The following is a 21,963-nucleotide window of genomic DNA, read 5'->3' as shown; positions in this document are numbered from 1 at the left end:
ACAATCTACACATGCTACTTTTTGTCTACGAATTGGCATATTGGCTTTGAAATTGTAGCTTGTGGATAATCATAAGTCCACTAATGTATATGGATTATGTAGAAAGTTTTGACTTTGTCAATGGTTGATCCAACCTATGGTTATATGCTTTGGTAATTAAACTTATCAAGAGATCATTAACATGGTTTGAGGCATGTTAATTGGATCCCAAAAAGTGTACAATGCATATGATGGTTTGCCTTGTTGATGGTTGTTTCACCTAAAATTATTCAATGGTTAAGAGATCATTGATGTACCTCATTTGAGGCATCTCAATTAATCAAACCATCTACATGTAAAGCATCGTTGTCCATGAAACCACGTGTGATATGTGGGTGGTGTTGTGAATAAGAACCATAAATCCTCAAACATATATAGATATTTTGTTTTTAAATGATACTTAAATTATTAGCGGGAAACATTAATGCGAAGCGAAATGAACAAAGTATCAAGTAGACACCAAAGTGCTTAGAAGCACTTGAAGCAAAGGATGTGGTTTTGAATGGGGTGTCTTATGTTACGGAGAATCAAATAGGACATTGTTTGAGGGATTGGTCGAGGAAGCTAACATCCTATAGTCGAGTTTTGACAAAAGATGTTACGATTGCATGCCACTTGTTATACCGTATACGCATAACCATGGACCAATTCTATAGCCAAATTTAATGGGTTATGGGTCAGATAATCGAGAAATTAGTTATCTTAAGATTTGGGACAAGTTTGTATAGACCTATAACAAGTGGGAACAAGTAATGGTCAAGAGCCTTAGATGTTACGGTATATAAAGGACTAGCCACCTCATTCATTACAAAATATCGAGATGTTGTCAAGACTCAAGACAAGCTCAATGAAGCATTACAGAAGATGGGAATAGAACAAAATTCCTTTCAAAGTTATTGGTCAAAAGGCCACCCCAATGTGAAAGGGGCCAAACCTTATTCTAAATAACTATAAAAGTTACTTTTGGCAACTTTTGTAGCTCTTATTCCCTTTCGAGTTTTCTCACCTCTTACAACCTAAGCTCAAACTATTTCTTCCTACTTTGTTAATCTTTCACTTGAGTGAGTAAAGTGATTAAGGTTAAACACTAGTTAGCTACATCTTAATCACTCCATCTTTTGTATGTGTTTCATATTAATTCAAACGGTTCGACATTAACTCATATGTTGTTTGTCTTGACTAATTGCCTTGCAAGCCTATATCTTTTATGAAACTCCTGGGATGAATTGTGGAACTTGTTTGTTTGTTTGATTACTCAATGAAACATTTCATAAAGAAGTAGTTAAAAACTTTTGCATGACATTAATAATGATTTAACCCAATAAAGTGAGTTGTAAATTGATTTTATAATGAGGTTGCAAGGTTGTTTTCAACTATTGGTAAGGTACATTGTTACATTTGTCCACATTGGTAACAAGCTCAAATCCCTTAGTTGAGTGCAAAATCAACATGCTTTTGGAATTTATATTGTTTACTGGTTGAGAACCATAATGTATCATGCTTATTATCTCGTGACCAATGAGTCATCGACATGTGAGCACGATGCACTTTTCCAAGCATCGTGTAAATCCATTTTTAGAATGCATAGTTTCAAAGTAAAGCGTCATCGACATATTGATTAAGAACAACATCATACCCATTTCCTACAAAATCTTAACTATTGGCTCATACAAAATCACCTATTTTCGACAACTCATATTGATTTGTAAGTGAAGTTGCTATTGTAAGGGACTTATTGATGATTTAATGATTTTATTGTAAATGGCAACGTCACTTAACAATCAATAGAATTTGTTAATATGAATCAAGAGTTGATTGAAAATGTCACACTTGCTAGGCGATTGATTTTTGCAAGGGTTTGATCCAACTTAACACATTCCTCTTGCTTCATCATCGAAGATATATTGATCCCACATCCAACATGCTAGAGAGATACAAGCCACTTTTTCGTATGGCCAATGATTTCTCATCATCTCAACGTTGGTTGATGTGGTGCAAGCGATGTGTTTTGCACTGCATCGTGAGCTATGGGCCCGGTTTTGGCTCAAACCAAACTGAATTGTTAAGCCATGGTTTAACGGATATTGGCTCCAAAAAATTTAATGGGTATTTTATTGATTTAATTAATTAAACTTAAATGCTTATTTAATTGAATGGTTTAACAAATGTTTTTTTCATTGATTTAATAAATTTAACTTAAATGTTTAATTTAATGTATTTGTGTTTATTTAGATTTTTAATTAATTTGACTTAAATAGTTTAAATTTTTTATTAAATGGTAGATTTGGTTTCAACTTTTCCCTAAACCGTTTGGTTTACCTTTTCGTAAATGTTTTGGTTTAAACGGCTTGAGAGTTCATAAGCGGTTTGGTTTTTGTTTTATATACATAAATGGTTCGGCTGAGTTCGGTTCGGTTCTCGGTTTCAAGGCAAAGAAACCGAACCAGGCCCATTGCTATGCATTGCATCAAACAACTTATCTCTATCAACACAGTTAGTTTGATCGAACTATGATGTAAGAAGAATACAATGTTCATGAAAAATTCCGATGCATATTGAAGGTGTGGAAAGGGAAATGAAATGTGGAGGGATTGATCAAACATCTATTCATCATGCTTATTGATTGGATTTGCTTCTCGATTTGGAAGGGTCGATCAAAATAAGATGATCTAATCATCTATTCCTCTAATGCCTAGTTGATTGGATTTGCTTCTGGATTGGTTCGATTTGATCTATGCATCTGCCATTCGCACGAGTTCTTTTTTCGATAGGTAAAAAACAAAGAGAAAAATCGTTGGTAATAAAACCCTTTTTTTTGGCACCTATTACGAGATTTCTTTAAAAAAAGTTTTTACTCAACGACAGAAACCAACCGCCCCAGAAACATAAAACCCAAAAAGAAATAACAAAAGTTCCACCATTTGATTCGATTTTATTCTTCTTTCTCTCTTTCTCTGTTTCTCTGTCTCTCTCCCACATTTCCATTCCTTCAGCGATGGCGATGCAACAGAAGCAGCAGAAGATCGCTCTGAAGCAGAAAACGAAGACCGAGCTCTACAACGCCGTTCCTGCTCCTCCTTTCCTGTACGCTGACTCCCCGTCCATGTCTCGCTCCCACTCCAGGAGTACGGCTGAATTAACCCAAAGTACAGCCAGCCCTACCCCCTCTCTACCTTACCTCAGCGACGCAGATTCTGACAAGAAACCCCGCCGCCGACGCAGCTCTCTCCGATCTTCTCAGGAACTTTCTTCAGAAGCATCCTCTTCTCCTTACGGTATGTGTACTTTTACGTACTTCTTTATAATCTCCCATTTGATCATAATATGCGTTAAACGCTCTCTCTTTTCTTGGAGTCTTACTGCGAACTCGGTGCATAAATTAAAGTATGCAGACCCGAGAATGTACTTTGCGCTACATATGCCTGTTACATCCTCTGAATCACCGTTAATGTGTTTTCGCTCATTGTTAAACCGTTCAGATATCTTTGAAAGTAGTTGGAAACGCGATATCCTATTATATGCTGCATATGCACTCAATGATAGAATATGCAGATCTGAGATGACAAATGCCCGTTATGTCTTCTGATTTTGCTGTTGAAGCAATTGTTTACTTGGTTTTATTCATTGATAAACAGTACAGATTGACGTGTAGTTTGTGATGCCATACGCCTGTTAATTTACTGAATTTGAACTGAATACTAGACTATGTAGATCTGTGAATGTAGTTTGTGATGGCATATGCCTATTTTCTCTTCTGATTTTTGCTGATTGCAAAGCTACAACGATCTGTAAATATAGTTTGTGATGCCGTATGCATTGTTTTTTGTCTGTTTGAGTAAAGCAATTATCTGTTTGCATTTTTTGGCATTTCCATGACTTGCTGGCGAACAAAGATATCAAGTTAGATATGTCATGCAAAACTCTTTATTTTGGACTGATATCTAACCCCAACTAGAAATCAAGGCATTGAGTTGGATATTTTGCACACAATTTCGGTTCTACTTCTTCGTAATGCAAGCCATAACAATTCAGATTTGTGAACATAGCTCAAAATTTTGAAAGCCTGTCTGCTATTCTGTTCAAGTACCTCAAAACCTGTGTGGTGTTTTGCATGATTGTTTTCTGATGAAGGTGAATATGCAGCCTACTAAAGAATGTCCTGGATGGTGCGTTATACCTTATACCTCAGTTCATGTTATTTTCTTGCTAGTTTCTGGATTGTCAAGCAGTCCTAAATCTGTCTGCCAATTTACATGGTTGCCTTCTTGAATCTGCATGATTTATATCAGAATTATATAATTTTAAGCACTTTGAAACATGAGTGATCATTTACACTAGCTGATGGTGTTTTCTGTAGCAATGTACTGTATGTGGACCTCTATCCTAGTTGTAGAGTTGAGCATCATGATACTTGAAATTCTGCCGTGATTACTTTCTGATGAAAGAACATTCATTAGTTTATTTAATTTATATCCAAGTTTTGTTCATATTTTCAGCGATGGCTAGCATAGGAACAGGGGTCTGCCTTTTCAACTTTGGAACCAGTCCCATTATATTTTGTCATTCCCTTGTTTAGATGTCATTCCCTTTCTTCTGGGATTTATATCCCAGTGTCTGTCATTTCTAGTTCTATTAAGCACTTCTAAATTTGTGTTTATACATCATTAACTTTTGGCAAAGGTAACGCAGGACTGGCCCCAGTCCCAATCTCTTTTTGCCGTCCCTTGTTTGAGGGTTATTCAATAAAAAATTGATGTAATTTATATCCTAGTTTCAAAGTTTGTAAAGCACTTGTAAGCTTTAAATTTTCGTGTTGTTTTACATGACTATTTTCTGATGAAGCTGCACTGTGCATTCTATTCTCTTTTTCCTATTGCCTCATGATTTATATCCTAGGTTTAAAGTTTGATAAGCACATCTAAGCTCTAAATCTTCACTTTGATTTACATTACGACCTCCTGCTGAATCTGCAGTCTGTACTCTTTTCCACATAGGGGATGAAAAATATTCAGCATCACCCTGCTGCTCCCTTTACCTGTCTCACAACGTATCCTATGTTGCTTTGTAAGTTATCAGTTCTTATATAGAAGCATGCTTATATTATAGTACACTTGTTTGTTTCAGGGGCTAAGGAGTTAGTGGTTTCCAAGCAAGAATCTACATCTTGTTTAAGGAGTCCAAGCCCAAGCTGCATGCCCAGTCCTTGTTTTAATAGTAAAGATTGTGATACTTCAAAAGTGTCAATTTCTGGCGCATGTTCTGCACAGAATGCTTCTCTCTCAATGACAGGATTTGGTGATAATGGCTTCACTAAATTGGCTTCCAGCACTCCTAACAAGACTAGAGCTAGAGATACTCCAGCAATTCCCTTACCAAAGACAAAGTGGAACAATAAAACAATGGCAGTCCCTACAGGGATGGATTCTCCAAATGTTAAGCATGAGAAGCTGAAGTACAGTCCGAAAGTTAAGGCAGAGAGTTATGTGTCAAGGATTATTCAGAACTCTACCTCTGCTGAAGATGGATATGTGGGCTCAACTCCTTCACTTGAGGAGACCAGCACAAGCAACTCATTTAGTGATTCAAAGCTGTCTGTGGCCAACTGTGGTTCTGGAAATTCTTGTCTGGGAAGGTTCCCTGTAGCACGGTTCTGCTCACCTAATGCTCACAAACAAAAGAACGAACTGGGCACACATGATAGAACCTTCTTTCCTATGCATTGGCCATCTGGACAAGTGGAATCTGCTATTAAGGTTAGTACACATCTTTTATATGCATGCCTTGGTTAAAGGTTTCCTTATGTACTATGCATTTTAAATTCTGATCATTGACACCAAATTTTTTTCTGCAGGATGGCAAGGTTTTCCGCTGTAAATTAAGAATTAATGTACATTGTAGGAATGAGGTAATCCCAGTTTATCAAGTCCTATTGATATGCACATATCTCAGAGAATCCTGTCTATGCTTTATTCACCATACACATCTGTGATGCATGCTTTTGTTTCATATTCTGAATTAGCGTTAAATAAAGCATTCACTGCACCATCCTCCATAAGGATGGAAAATGTGATCAGCCCAATTTAACTGATGCTAGAATCATTTCTTCTTGATTTATTTAATATGTCATTTTCTCTGTTTCTGTTTGTAGAGGTTTCTTACCTTCAGTTCCTTGTTTTAAGAACTCCAGCTGAATAGTTGTAAATTATTAGTAGTTGAATATCTGAATGTTTGTGATAATTCTAGTTGAATGTTTGGTTTTTCTGATAGTACACAATTCAGTATTTGTTATATTATTAAAATAATTTCTCTACCTCTTTTTCAGGCATATGCAACCATAGATGGTGTTGCAGTCGATGTACTTATTGAAGGTGCCCAAGCCCAAAATAGAGCAGTGAGTCCTTTGAACCTGTAAATGTGGACAATATTTAACAGTCCTGCATTATGCTCCTATTCTAAGGTATGTCAATTACTTTTTGCAGATTGACGGTGATGTTGTTGCGATTGTCATCAATCCTGTTCCTTATTGGACCAAGTTGAAAGGATCAGTTGCCAATCAGAACAGTAATGATCTTAGTTCTGGAGTGACTGATATCGTTGCTTGCAACCATGGGAGTCAGCTTATAGATGAGGAGGGCCAATGTGACGATTTAGAACTGACATCCGTTACTGATTTAAAAGGTAGCAGAGAAGATGCAGATGCTTTGTCAGATATTGAATCCACAATGGAAGTAAAGGACAGTGAAGTAAATTATCAGCTGCTAGATGACTTGATGTCAAATATTTCATTAAAAAATGACAAGGGTCAGAAGCAGCATGACCGTCAGTCGGAGGTGACAGATACTCCTCTATTGAGCAGTGCAACCAAAACTTTACGGGATCTTGTGGCATCATATCCTGACAAGCGACCTACTGGTGACGTGGTAGCAATTTTAGAGAAGTCAGATCGCCGTGAAACAGTTGTGGGATTTCTGGAAATTGATCATAAGGCTGGCAATAAGTATATCGTGAAAGAACCATCCAAAGCGTCTATATCAAACGCCTCTTTATTGCTTGTACCATCTGATGCCAGGTTTCCAAAAATGATTGTTTTTGTCAATGATCTACCTACTGACCTCAAACAGAAATATCTGGTGGGTGACCCAAAGCTTTGCAGTGAACTTGTGGCAGCTTCTGTTGTGGAATGGAAAGAGGATAGATTTTCTCCCCATGCAGTTGTTACTCACAGTCTTGGCCAAGGTGGGGCATTAGATGCCCATTTGGCGGCCATATTATTTGAGCATGCTGTTCACAGTGCAGAATTTCCCTTGTCAGTGTTAAAATGTCTACCTGAGATACCTTGGGGTATACCATCTGAGGAGTTCAAGAGAAGAAGAAACCTTACAAGTTCTAGAATATTCACAATTGACCCAGCTACAGCTAGAGACTTGGATGATGCATTGTCAATTGAGAGTTTGGAAAATGGGCTGCTAAGAATTGGTGTACACATTGCAGATGTTTCATACTTTGTTCATCCAGATACTGAACTGGATAAGGAAGCACAGAATCGTTCGACCAGTGTTTATCTCATTCAACAAGTGCTTCCTATGTTGCCTCGTGTACTTTGTGAAGAGTTATGCTCTCTTAACCCTGGGGTTGATCGCCTTGCCTTCTCTATTATGTGGGATATTGATAACTCAGGGCAGATTGTTGACCAGTGGATTGGGCGCACTATAATAAAATCTTGTTGTAAACTGTCATATTCGCAAGTACAGGATATTATTGACGGGAGAGTCACAGTAAATGAAAATGATGAGGTAGAGAATTGTACAGAAGATTCAGGTTGGCCTCAATTACATGGGGGGTTTAAATGGGTTGAAATTTTTGATGATGTAAAGGTTCTTCACCTTATAGCAAAACATAGGCGTGTTGCAAGGTTTGAAGGTGGTGCTCTCAGTCTCCAAAATTCAAGACTTGTGTTTGACTTAGATGAGGATGGAACACCTAATGACAGTAGCCTCTATGAGCATCAGGACTCTAATTTTTTGGTGGAGGAATTCATGCTTTTGGCCAATATGACTGTTGCTAAAGTAATAGCTGGTGCATTTCCTGACTGTGCACTGTTGAGACGCCATCCTGAACCTAACCTCCGCAAATTAAAAGAGCTGGAGGAATTCTGTAGCAAGAATGGGCTCGAATTGGATGCTTCTTCATCTGGTGCATTACATGAGTCTTTGAGTAAGCTCTGTGAAGCTCACAAGGAGGATTCTGCCTTTTGTAGCATTTTGATGCTTTATGCAACTAAACCGATGCAACTAGCTAAATATTTTTCTACTGGAGAGCTGAAAAATGAAGAAGAATGGGCTCATTATGCATTGGCAACGCCACTCTATACCCATTTTACTTCCCCAATTCGCAGATATCCTGACATTGTTGTTCATAGAACTCTGGCGGCAGCTTTAGAGGCTGAAGGTCTACTTTCAGGAGCGAGTTACAGTGGAACTTCTTCTATAATTAACAGATACATTACTGGTCCCTTGTTGGACAAGCAGAAGGTTGAATCTCCCGAAGGCCAACAAGCTTTGGCTACTGCTGCAAATAACCATAAAGTTCCATCTTGTCAAGAGTTGTCTTTACTAGCTGAGCATTGCAATAGGCGAAAGCTAGCAAGTAGGAATGTGAGAGATGCCAGCGACAAGGTGTACCTCTGGGCTATGCTTAGGAAGAAAGAGGTAAGCAATAATAGGGACAAAACACCCAAATACTCCTGTGTGGTTTTCTAATTTTCGAAATGCCCTTGGTCGACCCCAGAAATGGAGAAGGGAACTAATTGACCACATAGTTACTCAAATGGTACATAAAAAAACTTAGAAGCAGATGAATTTTCCATATAATTGCTCAAATAGCTTGTGTTATTTTTCTTATCGGAAGTTATCCAAGGGCATCAGGGGAACTAAATTACAGTAGGGGCACTTTAGGGAACAAAGAAGAGCTCAGGGTTATCTTGAGGTTTCCTCAAAATAATTATACTATATTCTTTGTATATGAATGAAGGACTTAATGACATTCTTCAAGTTTTAACAAAATTTCAATCCTTTGTGCACATGCAGTGGATTTTCTCAGAAGCACGGGTACTAGCTGTTGGTCCAAAGTTTGTCTCACTCTACGTATATGCCATTGCTGTAAGACAAAATGCTTGTTGTGTTTCAAATGTTTGAGAGTATGGGGAGACATCTTGTTAATGTTTCATATATTTACGATTTTGTTTGTTACAACGACATATCCTTCTAGTTGCTGATTTGATGTCTATGGTTTTGTTTGCAGATGGAGCGGCGCATTACTTATGAAGATACAGAAGGATTATCAGTAGAGTGGTTCAGCATGACATGCACAGCGATTTTAGACATGGTAACACAGAGAAGCTCGAAGAAAGGAAAACAAAGTCGAGCAAGAGTATTAACTGATGTAGCTTATGTAGTGAATCCAGCAAATAGTTCCGACATGAGTGATGAAGCAGTGGTTGAACCAAATGAAATAAATGAAGATAATACTGCTGCTGGCAAGAAACCAGAACCTGCTGTGTTGCCATTAACACTTCGTCTTTTAGCTTCAGTTCCAGTACAGGTTTTTGCTATTGGGGGTGATAGTAGACCTCTTGATATAGCTGTTCGATTGTACTTAAGTTCATATCTACAGTGATTTGCTATTTTCAGATGCAGAGATTTGCTCACAAATTTCCTATAACACACTCTTCATCGCAAGAGATGCAGATCTTGTATAGCTCTGTAGACAAATCCATTGAGTTTATACCCTAGTTTTTTGAAGGGATATATGTCTCACTTTGTTACCTGGGTGGTTAGGGTTTTGTTTATACTTGTAGCATATCTATTCATAGCAGTGGTGACTCTTTTAACCATCTTTGCAGCTCAAGATGGTTTCCGGAACTTCGAGTTTAAACATTTGCTATGTTGGCTCTCTGGTGACATCCGAGTCATGCAAGTATACACAAGAAAATGCTGATGAAGCTTTCCATGGCTGGACGAATCTTTGGATATATAACTACATCTAATCTAATCTGCAGCTTCTTCGCATCAGTCAGATATTTCACTGCTTTTTAACGTGATCTCTGTTGCTTTGGAGCTACATATTCAAATAAGTTACTGGGAGAGACCACCTTTTTTTATTGGGCTGTCTTCACAGTAGTCTTGTAATTTTCTCTTTTTTCACGCCAGACACTCTTATCATTGTTTGTGTACATTTTGAAACTCAGATTTTTGCATTATTTTAATTAACACTAACAGTTTTTGAACCAGATCCAGGAGTTCTAATTCTGTCTTGTTTAGTGCTTATTGTGACCAATTTAAAGAATTATTGCCCTAAATAACAGCAGAAAATAATGTCATTATAAAACATTCAAAATATTCACGTAGTTTGTGCTATCAACAAATTCTCTCTTTATCCATTACTGCCTTGAGATCTTTGTTTTCAAGGCTAGGTAGGTTAGCCCTTTTCTTTGCAGGCCTAATGCTTCACATAGGCAAGAGGTTTGTCCTATAAACAAATTCTCTCTTTATCCATTAATGACTTGAGATCTATTGTTTTCAAGGCAAGGGTAGCCCTTTTCTTTGTAGGCCTAATGCTTCACATAGGCATGAGCTATTGCTAGGCCTAATAGAGCTAAATATATGTCTGCCATCCATGGTCCACTTTATGCTCATTGTAAGGACACATTGTTGCAGTTGGAATCGTCATAGAAGTAAATGAGATGGTTGGGGGAAAGAGCATGATTATATGAAATGGACGTTGATAGTGAGGATAAAGTGAAATTGAATGCTTTTATTACTTGAATATATCAATTTACATCACTTATATGTGAACTACTTTAATTGTCACGAGAATGTAAAATGACTTAACTTACACCTCTCATGTCTGTGTAGGGAGATAGCTATGAACTCTTGCTCACTGCTTAATGGCAGAAAGCTTTTGTAATAGGCTATTCCCCTTTCTCTTGCCTCTTTGTCACCCTTCTCTTTTTTGCTCACCATGGGCAACTCTTCCTTTTCTCTATCTTATTCTCTTTGATCACTATCTTTGTCTTCTTCGTCTTCTGCTTCACTTCAAGTTCTTGCTCAACAATATCGTTTGTTTCTTCACTTTATTCCTTGATTGATTGCTTCCTTTGTTAATTTCTTTTTGGATTCCCCCCCCCCCCCCTCCCTAAGTGGCTTTGATAGGCTACTCATAACCTCATTAGCCTTCTCGAGAAGTTTCTAGAAACATGTTTAATAATTATAAAATGGCCATGTTTTTAGAACCTTCCTTAGAATTACACATATGGCCTTAAATATGTAGGCCTAAATTAATTTATGATTATGAAAATGGTATTCCTTATATTTTAGATCAATCCTTTCTTGATTTTACAAACATGGCCCATATATGAAAATGGTATTTCTACACCAATGGCTAGGCGTCAATATAAGGGACTCATTAAAGTGAATTAGACATTCAAAGACAAAGTTGTGGCCTCTAATAAGGATTAGGGAGATAGAGAAAGAGCTTTAATATGCTAATGGGAAGAGAACTCTCGAGAATGAGAAAGCTTAAAAGTCACCAAAAGGTGGGTTTTATAGCTTTCTACGAAGTATCTCTTTTTCACACTAGAGTGTCGATTGGGCTACATTGGTCCTTCTTTGGTTTGTTCTATCCTGCCATTTTCCTATGCTTGGTTGCACTTGGTGACTTTCGTTGGTGTCACGATCTTCATAACCGGTGTACTAGTGCCGGATACTTAACTCTATGACGATGAACACTTTGGTAGTAAAGACCAAGTGTATTATACTAGAATCCATGATGATGAATACATTGGTAATTAGGCCCTAGTGTATATTACACTTGAATCTATGATATGAAATTGTAAGATCTTTATATAGTTGATATGTCTGACCATTGATGAATAAGGTGACAAATGATGATTGGAAGTGCAATTTATATCGTGGTCAATTCAAACCCTTCACATTTGGGGAAATAAAAAAGTTATCTTTACAATTTATGATAGTAATATGAAATAACATAAAGAATGTACATAATGTTATTATAACGTCCTCAAAATGCCACAAACATGACTGTAATCAGACCCAAAATAAGGAGTGTTGCAACACAAAGATTACCCTAGTTGCTAATCTTAAGGTGTAGTCCCTATGTGGATATTATGTTGCCTTATGTAGAGAAAGAGGAGAGAATATGTACATGGAATGAGTTATGACCTAAAGAGAGACAAGCTAATATACCAGATGCAAAACCAATCGAAACATATGTGAATGAGGGGAGGATATGTAACCCAAACTAAGTTACAATTCCCTTGGCTAGTTCACACATCTGAATAGTTCAAAAGAACACTTGGAGAGAGCTATGTCTAATCTAGAGACTTTGACGAACTTATTTTATTTTTAGAATTATACTACCCATATAGTAGCATTACCTTTACAATTAATGGCACCTAAAAGGCTTTTTACTACTCACACAAACTATAGTAATTTGTTATGGGAAACCCTAAATGAAGCATGATTATCAAATGAAGCACAAACTTGTTATTTGATGAGGCAAAACCTAATAATAATAATTAACCTTGTTGCCAGAAAAGACTTGAGTTTAAATCCTGAAAGTGTTGCAAGAAAAGGTCGTCAAAAATCTAATTGACAAGCACACACAATGATATGAAATTGTTTTCTTTTTCCCTTAACTTCCGTTGATTAGAAATTGGGAATAAGAAAAAGGGACCCTATTCCATTTAGGGCATACTAGTCTTACAAAAAGATTGACAATGTCAAGATCCAGAATTTCATCATCATCATTGTGGAATCACCAATTTAACCATCAAATTTACAATAAACTTGGTTCCAAGTGCAAAACATTTTCACCGTACACATGGAAGCAAAAAGAAATTAACATTGGTGGATGTCTCCTTTTTGTTACCCCGTACGAGATGTACGGAGAGTCAAGTGTGATGAGCGAGGGTCAAATGTTATCATGATGTTGTGTATGTGTAGGGGGCATAAATGTAATTGTGAGTCTATACGTATGTGAACACATGCACACGTGTGTGCATGTGGATGGATACGAGGAGGTGTGAGTGAGTGTCCAATATGAATGCTCGAGGGGGCTTACACCCCTATGTATCTACCCCCTCTTGTACTATTTAACCCCTTATGGGGAATGAATGAAACATGAATAACCATTTCTCTCTCTCTCTCTCTCTCTCTCTCTCTCTCTCTCTCTCTCTCTCTCTCTTTGACATCTTTCTCTCTCTCCCCCCTTAACGTTGAACCCCCTTGGGAGGGGGGTGGAGCCATTCTAGGCACCACCCCCCACCCCGCAATGCTTCTCAATGCTTGTCTTGCATCTTCATGATCTCTCACCATCATACCATTCATCATCTCCACCATTACACAATGTCTATCTTCATCATCAATCATCATCATCATCATTCTCATTAACCCTAACCCTAAAAACCTACAACACCTTTTGACGACCATGATGGCGACCCCCCTTTGGAGACGGAGTCGAAGAATGATACGTGGCGATGCAAGTCAATAACGACAAAATATGCAAGAAATGGTGATGGTCATTGAAAGCCGTCAAGGAATGCAACAGGGTGATGTTGTGCGCAAGGAAGATGAAGAATGTTACGTGGTGATGATCTGCAAGAAATGGAATCGACAACAATATGCAAAAAATGGCGACCATGATGTGCATGAGAAGCAAGAAATGACAGATTGATTATCAGTGCCATGATTCTGATACAAATTAATGTCTATACAAGTGTATTTTGTTTGACATGTGATTGGTCTTTTTGGCTTGGATCTGATCGCAAAGAAAGAAGAAAAAAGCAAGGGAGAAATAAAGCCTATGATCTATGCGAGACCCAACCACCACATGTTGTATCTTCCAAAGATGCGAGAGTGCATTTCTGTCCACATATGACCGGACACACATGGCCAGAAAGCAACCGACTGGACCAAAGGGAATTGTTGGAACAAAGATGGAGAAGGCAATTAAGAAAGCGAAAGAAATACAAACCGACGCGGAAAGACACGACTAGTCAAATGGCCCGGAACAAGGAACCAGAAGTACAACCAAATGGGCAGAACTCGCCGGAATGGCCGGACAACGGGCAAGAGTGGCCGGAGCGACTGGATAGCAGCCAAAGTGTCTAAGTGGCCGGACAACAGTCGGAGCGACCGTAGAGAGGTCGGAATGGCCGAATAACGGCCAGACAGCGGCTGAAGAGCAACCGGGCAACAGTCTGCGCGGTTGGAGAGCGGTCGGAAGGGTCAGAAACTGGTCGGAATAACCGGATGCAGACAGGCGACCAGGACGACGGACCGGACGCACGACCGGAAGACAACAAACAAATGGCTGGGACAATAGCTGAACAACAACAGGAGTGGCGACAAATAATCAGCGGTGGCAGCGAAAAATTGGCGATGAAGATGGTCGGACAACAAACGGCCGAGTAAAAGCGGTCAGACGAATGACGATGCCAAACAATGGCAGAACTGGCTGGACGAACCGAACAGACGAGCGGACGGGATGGACAAGCATTAGATAGCCGACGACCGGACAGACGACGGGAGGAGGACTGGAATCGACGGACACGCCGGACAAAGCGACAGACGATGGCCGGAATAGCAAACATTGAATGGTTGTAGAGGCGGCCGAAAAGACACGACCAGAAGGGCCGAAGACAGAGACGACAACCAACTGACAACCGATAGACAACAACGGCTAGACACAGCCGAACCGCGGCCAGAACGGAGGCCGCAAGAACGGCCGGATAGATGGCCAAATATTGACGAGTGAATAGAGTGGTCATGCGACGAATCTCGGCCAAAATAGGTAGCCGACTGGAGACTGGCCGAACAGGCCTAGCGACGACGAGAAAGGGAGATGGTGATGATCGACACAGAGATGAAAGGCGCCGAGACGGTGAATAGCAACGGCCACAGAAGCGACAACAATGAATATAGAAGGACGGAAACGACGACGGCAACACAAAGAAGGAGATGACGTGCAAGCAAAGGGAGAGTGAAGGTCGCGTTTCCTCCCTACCCCGAAACGCAAAAACAGAACAAGAACGAAGTGGAAGAAACAGAGGTAGAAGAAGAAAGAGAGCGGAGGAAAATGGAACACAAGAAGGAAAGAAGAGGGGTATAGAAGAAGAAGAAAAATAGATAGAGAAAAGAAGAAGAGAAGCGGGAAACGAAAGCAGAAAGAAGTAGAAAGAGATGAGGGATACACACAAGAGAGAGTGTAATAACGGACCACAACAATAACCTAGAGATAAAGACGAAGTCGGAGCATTACAAAAACAAGAAGACAAGAATGGATAAAGACGAAATTGAAGCAGAAGATAGGACGGGAAGAAAAATAGAGAAAGGGCAAGAGAGAATGATAGGGGTATGGAACATAATTTTAAAACATGAGGGTATTTGATAATATTTCAAAAACAAAGGGTAGCAACCTAAAATTTCATAAACTTGAGGGCACCGAGGAAATTGTAAAAACTCATCCACCTAGAGAAATGGATGTGATCAACAACGACAACTCACACAAAATTAAAGGAAGAACACACATACACACAACGTGTTTTTGGACCCATGATGAAGTTCGTTAGCCGACAGAACGAGAATGTTTGTGTCGCGGACGATTTGCTGACCGACAAAGATGTTCGAGTCAAGCATTCCGATCGAGGGAGTCGATCGTTGAAAGGACCGATGGAAGTTCCGGTCGAAGAAATATCATCATCAAGGCATGTGGGATCGACGTGCAAGGCACTTTCCCACGGGCGTGCCATATTGTGTTACCCCGTACGAGATGTACGGAGAGTCAAGTGTGATGACCGAGGGTCGAATGTTATCATGATGTTGTGTATGTGTAGGGGGCATAAATGTAATTGTGAGTCTATACGTATGTGAACACATACACACGTGTGTGCATGTGGATGGATACGAGGAGGTGTGAGTGAGTGTCCAATATGAATGCTCGAGGGGGCTTATACCCCTATGTATCTACCCCCTCTTGTACTATTTAACCCCTTATGGGGAATGAATGAAACATGAATAACCATTTCTCTCTCTCTCTCTCTCTCTCTCTCTCTCTCTCTTTGACATCTTTCTCTCTCTCCCCCCTTAACGTTGAACCCCCTTGGGAAGGGGGTGGAGCCATTCTAGGCACCACCCCCCACCCCGCAATGCTTCTCAATGCTTGTCTTGCATCTTCATGATCTCTCACCATCATACCATTCATCATCTCCACCATTACACAATGTCTATCTTCATCATCAATCATCATCATTATCATTCTCATTAACCCTAACCCTAAAAACCTACCACACTTTTGATTACATCATAATCAAACCACCCTCAATATCTTTTGTTTGTTGTCCTACTACCTTGACGTAGCACTAAGAAGAAGCTAGGAATCAAAACACCCTCGATATCTTTGGTTTTTTGTCTCGCTTCTAGCCTAACATAGGAATCTCAAGCCTCGTCCATCATAGCAAAAGACGTTGTACCAAAGTTTAGGAGCATGTTTCAGATTGTACAAGCTCTTTGTTGAGCGGCAAGCTCAACCGGAGCCGGATCGGCTGAATAAGCCGGAGCCGGTAAGCGAGACGGATCGGGTGAAACGGATCGGTATGACGGTGAGCAACCGAACCGGCAAGCAGTGGAGGCCGGGTGCAATCCGTAACCAGAAGTCCAATCGGAAGCCTAGTATAGGATAGACTACTAGGTAGCTATAGTCTCGTAGTAAGTGTCAGATGCTCATGTGAGCATTGAAGTACATGGTACTTCTGTCAGTCCCAAGAGGACTTGTATAAATAATGCTACTTAGCATAGTGTGTGTACAGAGTCTTGATATAATTTTGAAATTGTGTTCTACTCTCTTTGTCTCTCTCTCTCTCTCTCTCTCTCTCTCTCTGTGTTGTTCTCTGTTTTACGCTTCCGCAAACACTTACGTTTACATGGTATCAGAGCGCGAGGGTTGAGAACCTCTGCTGCAGACATTTACTCTTGAGAAGAAATTGCGCGTTCACAAGTGGAAGGATTGCGCATTCCACTTGTAGAATCTTCTTAAAACGAAGCAAATACACCCTCTCTACAATAATTGGATGCACTAGTATCACATGTTCCTCAACTTGATAAGAATTTGCAAATATAAAAATACATGATAGATCTACGAGTGGAGATCATTAGAAATCATGCAAGTTTAGACATGTTGATAAGTTAATGTCGGCATAATAAAGTTCAACTATGGCTCAATATGGCACTATTGTGCGACAAGGGAAACACTAACTTAAAGACTTATATTAATTAGGTAGGTTTTACAAAAATATGAGGTGTACTTGTATCCATACTAATAAAATGAGATATAATTTATACTTTGACCCATACGTGCATGTATGTAATTGTGGAAAATGTAGGATAGTGCACATTAGGATAAGTGATTGGAATAACTAACTTATTAAAGTATTCAATACTTGTATTAAAAGTTGATCTAATCTATTCCTCAGTTTGTTCATATGGGATCAAACCATATGTGTATATAATTGTGCACAATGTAAGGCAGTGAACTTTAGGATAATGTCGTGGAAATAACAAACCTATTAGGCTTTCATACCTGTATTTAAAATTGATCTACTCTATTGCTTAGGTGATTCACACAAGATCAAACTCCGAACGATAATGCAACTGGAACCATTATCAACACACTACACAATCTAAGCAGCAATGGAATAGAAACATAATAGTTTTAACAATATAAGACAAAGATCCATAATAACAACATGGACAGTCATGGCAACAATTATAGGGCCATGTTCTGTTAAGGTTAGCTTGGACCAAAATCAGCCTCCATTTAAACTAGTTCATGTTTCTCCATAAGTTTGGTAGTCAGCTATGCACGTGGTGAAACCAATATCATAAATCTACTAATCAAGTATATAAAAATAAAATTGAAACATATAGAAGATTATAAAGAATAGAATCCACTAGGTAAAACCCAAAATTTGTATTAATAATGTGAAATCTTAACAAATCGTCAGTGTCATATTCTTTATAGAGTCTATTACATAGCAATCAATTCATCAACGTCATTTTCTTCATCATCTTGTGTAGAACTGTCTTCGGCTATACGTGCATTGGTTTCCCCTGTTAGCCGAGCCAACGAAATATCTTCTATAAGCTCATCATCAAGCTCTATTAGCTCCCCCGGTTCGCCGGCTAACGGAGGAATAGGCTCTCGCGAAGCAGGTTGAAACCTTTCTGTATTGGCGAGGTTCTTTGCACCGACCTCCTCATCCTGGTCTGGGCACTCCCACAAAGCCTTAATCCGCATATTAATAAATATAACTTGGTCCTCGTCCTTCTCCAATGCAACTGTATTTCTAAACAGCTTCAATGCACATGCTGACGTAGTTCCTATGATGTAAGTAACAAGAAGATTTAGTTGTCAAACGAAAAAAAAGTGATTGGTTATCTCAAGATCGTTACCCTAGTTCGAGGAATACCTGTGCCAGAAAAGAGATCTAATATCCAGTCTCCTTCGACAGAAAACATCTCGATCAAGCGCATCATAAGTCGTTGAGGTTTTTGGTATGGGTTGACAAGTCCCCGTTCTGTCGTGGTGACATGTCGCAATTTCCGAGTCACTGCTGGATATACCAACAGATTTGAACCTCCCACTTCATTAGAATGCTCTTTGATTCTCTGTTTTTTAATTTCATCGAAGTAGCCAACCGTTATGTATTCAATGGCATTAACGAACCGAAAAGTTGGCCCTCTATTTACATTGGTCTTGATCCTATAAAAAATAATTCATCGAGTTAAGAATAGATTCAACAACCTTAAGAATTGCAATATAATGAAAGACACCTATAAATAATCCTTACCATGCAAGGTTCTCGATGCCATGGCAACGAGATCTCAAAGCTTGAGCTACCGAGTACCCTTGGTCCATACTATGAAAGACAACTATTCGCCACAAGGATGCGGTCGTTAGCTCAGCGAAATCCTTGACCATCTTCTCCAATTGTTTAAACCTAAACGGTTCATCGTCGTATGATGACCCAGCCATTCGAAATCCGTAAGGAATATCCGCAATCATTAGTGTATATTCCTTCTTTGGCACCTTCTGGATCAAGTCGATGACATCACCGCAAACCACATTGTAGTAAAGATCTCTCGTAATATCTTTTTTGTGGCTAAATTTTTTAAACGAGCCATCTTCCTCCATTTCGTACGCCTTGACTAAGCGACGATCCTTTTCTTTTCTGGCTCGCTCGAGATGTGCAAGGAAGGATGTAGGGAAATCGTGTATATCCTTAACTTCTCCTTGTTTCTTGCCTCGACATGGTTTCTAATAGAAGCAATAGGACATCAGGTATTATTATACAAGCTCTACATATGATGAAAGGGTAATGAAAAAACATGAATACTAACCCAATCCTTGAATGCAATAAAATACTCTGATAACGCCTTATACGAAGACGTTAGAGGATAATCCTCGGTCACTTGTTCCCAAGTTATACATCCAAGTTGTTTCATCATAACTTCTTGGATCTTCATGTACACCTTATGACTGTAAAATTAGAAATCAAGATTAGAACTTTGAATTACACCAGATAGACTACAATTTCAGTATTTGAAAGACTTACTTATTGAACTCAGTGACCATTTCTTCAAGGCTTAAATCTTTCGCCACAACCCTTGACAAAACCAACACAAGAAGCTGCTCGTCCTTAATACCTTGCATCGCTCTCCACAGAGACAACTTCATGTCGTCTGCCGCTTCTTCAATTGTCAAGTCAATTTTCTTGGCGGCTTGTGACTTTAATTCTAGTTGAGGGTCAACCCTACATTTCTTTTGTCGTTGACCCTTTACCTCCTTATTCTCCCACATTGAGAAGATTTGATCTTGGAGGTCCCATACTTCTCCATCTCTAAACGCCAATTGAAACCAAGACTCATACTTTCGAAGACCATCGGACCTAACATTATCATCTACCACAATGCCGACTTCATGCAGACATTGACGTCGAAGGCCTGGATGTAACTTCACACCAAACTTTTGTTTCACATCTAAATACTCGTGGTGGAAGAACCGTATACGCTCAATAGACGACATTTTCTGCCTATAGTCATTATCATTATTATGGTCCCATGCCAACAGCTTAGCCTCTTCGGTTGTGAGCCCAACATAAATTTTGCACTCGGCATACTTGAAGAAGAAAGTGGTTGGATGTTCTCTCACAAGTTGCCGACGTGCCTCTGCTGAATGCGATCCACCAATGACAAAATAATTATATTGATCATGCTTTCTAATATCAAAATCTTCAATGGTTTCACATTCTTCAGGATCTACCATAACAATAAAAGGCACCACAGTGGCATGAGGATTAATTTTCATTTTTTTCTTGAGATTTTGAACATGCATGCGGTGAGGCTCTCTAATCTCAAGTGGTCTTCGACCTGTTTTTTCATCAATAGGGGGCTGATGGATGTGTGTTATAGGCAAATTAAATACTTGCCCTTTCCTGACCAGCTTCCGTTGCATTAACTCTCTCCTTATTTTATTCTGCTCGGATGACAAAACACCCGAGGCCAGCTCGGCTCCTGGCGTCCCCTTATTATCCTCTTCTTCATTTTCACTTGTTGAATCCGTATCCGACATTTTCGTTGTCTTCTTCTTGGCTGGTCTTGACTGGACTTTGGATACCTTTTTTGTAGCCTTCAAGGGGGAGGGCTCTTCATCTCTTAGAGTTACATGGCCTTGTATATAAGGCCTCAAGGTAACAATCAGGTTTTGTGAGTTATCAAGTGCTTTTTTGAACACTTCAGGCCCACAAGATTCCTTTACTAAAAGGTCTTCTGAAAGGAACACTTTACGTACCCCCTTGGAGCACTCTATCATTACCAGTATGTTGGCCGAATCTGCATCTTCGTAGTCAAATCGTAGAATACGGCCATACATAAATGGGGTTTCTTTTCCAAGCTGCCCCTCACCCTTCTTCTTTGTTGTATACAATACAACTTTTTTCTTTGAGTCGACATATTGCATACACCATTCCTTGTCCGTTAGATCTCGGTCAGGAAGGTCTTCGCCTCCAGTAGCGGCGACAAGTTTCTTTTGGCTAACATCACTATGTGGCTGAGATTTTGTCTCTTCGTTAAACAGAAGCTTTTTTCCTCTCTTCATGGTCTCAGGAGCTACCTTGGTCTGGGCTTCGATTGGAGAACCTTGTATGCGAAGCTTAATTTTCTTCACGGGTCGGTCCGACAGGTTCTCAAACGACCTATTTAAGAAAGTATATGCAAAAACATAAGTTAGACAGTCACGTAGATTGAAGTTGTATATTATAATGATGAACAGTTTCCAGGAGCAGTAACATATTCAAAAATCTATTATAGGCAGGGCTATTCAACCTAGAAAAAATATATCGTAATAAGTAAAACGGGTTATATATTCTTTTAAATAGTAGGTATGACTTATATAGATTCTAAACCTATATTGAGGAGAATTTGCCATAGTAAAGGCAATTTGTAGATCATTTTCTACTATTTTAAGCTAAAGTAGGTCATAAAACACCTATAATTAGAGCATGTATGTCTTTAAAAGTAAGTAAAGTCAACATAAAAAAGACTGATTTTGCTAGACAATTTGATATCATTTCCACCCCATAAACGATTTTTCTCTCTCAAAGCCTTCTTATATACAGGGACTCGATACGCCGTATCGAGTTCCTGTTTAAAGTGTAGGTTTTAAACACGAACTCGATACGCCGTATCGAGTTCCTATTTATAGTGTAGGTTTTAAACAGGAACTCGATACGGCGTATCGAGTTCGTGTTTAAAACCTACACTTTAAACACGAACTCGATACGGCGTATCG

At 39.2% G+C, this 21,963-nt stretch overlaps 1 protein-coding gene across 1 annotated transcript; it reads left to right on the top strand.

Annotated features, from left to right (window-relative positions):
• Window positions 1-3,000: 3,000 nt before the first annotated feature.
• LOC147848862 (DIS3-like exonuclease 2) lies at window positions 3,001-10,282 on the top strand. The gene is made up of 7 exons (XM_087338022.1): window positions 3,001-3,314; window positions 5,164-5,792; window positions 5,891-5,944; window positions 6,362-6,430; window positions 6,519-8,747; window positions 9,126-9,197; window positions 9,340-10,282. The coding sequence occupies exons 1-7, from the start codon at window positions 3,035-3,037 to the stop codon at window positions 9,712-9,714; spliced, it is 3,708 nt and encodes a 1,235-aa protein (XP_087194148.1). The 5' UTR covers window positions 3,001-3,034; the 3' UTR covers window positions 9,715-10,282.
• The last annotated feature ends 11,681 nt before the right edge of the window (window positions 10,283-21,963 follow it).

The sequence above is a fragment of the Azolla caroliniana genome, unplaced genomic scaffold, assembly GCF_043228905.1.
Source record: "Azolla caroliniana isolate FFs.n. ecotype wild unplaced genomic scaffold, voAzoCaro1.0.p SCAF_197, whole genome shotgun sequence".
Lineage (NCBI taxonomy): Eukaryota > Viridiplantae > Streptophyta > Polypodiopsida > Salviniales > Salviniaceae > Azolla > Azolla caroliniana.
Note: the sequence above shows the minus strand (reverse complement) of the source record. Positions and strands in the feature narration are given on the sequence as shown.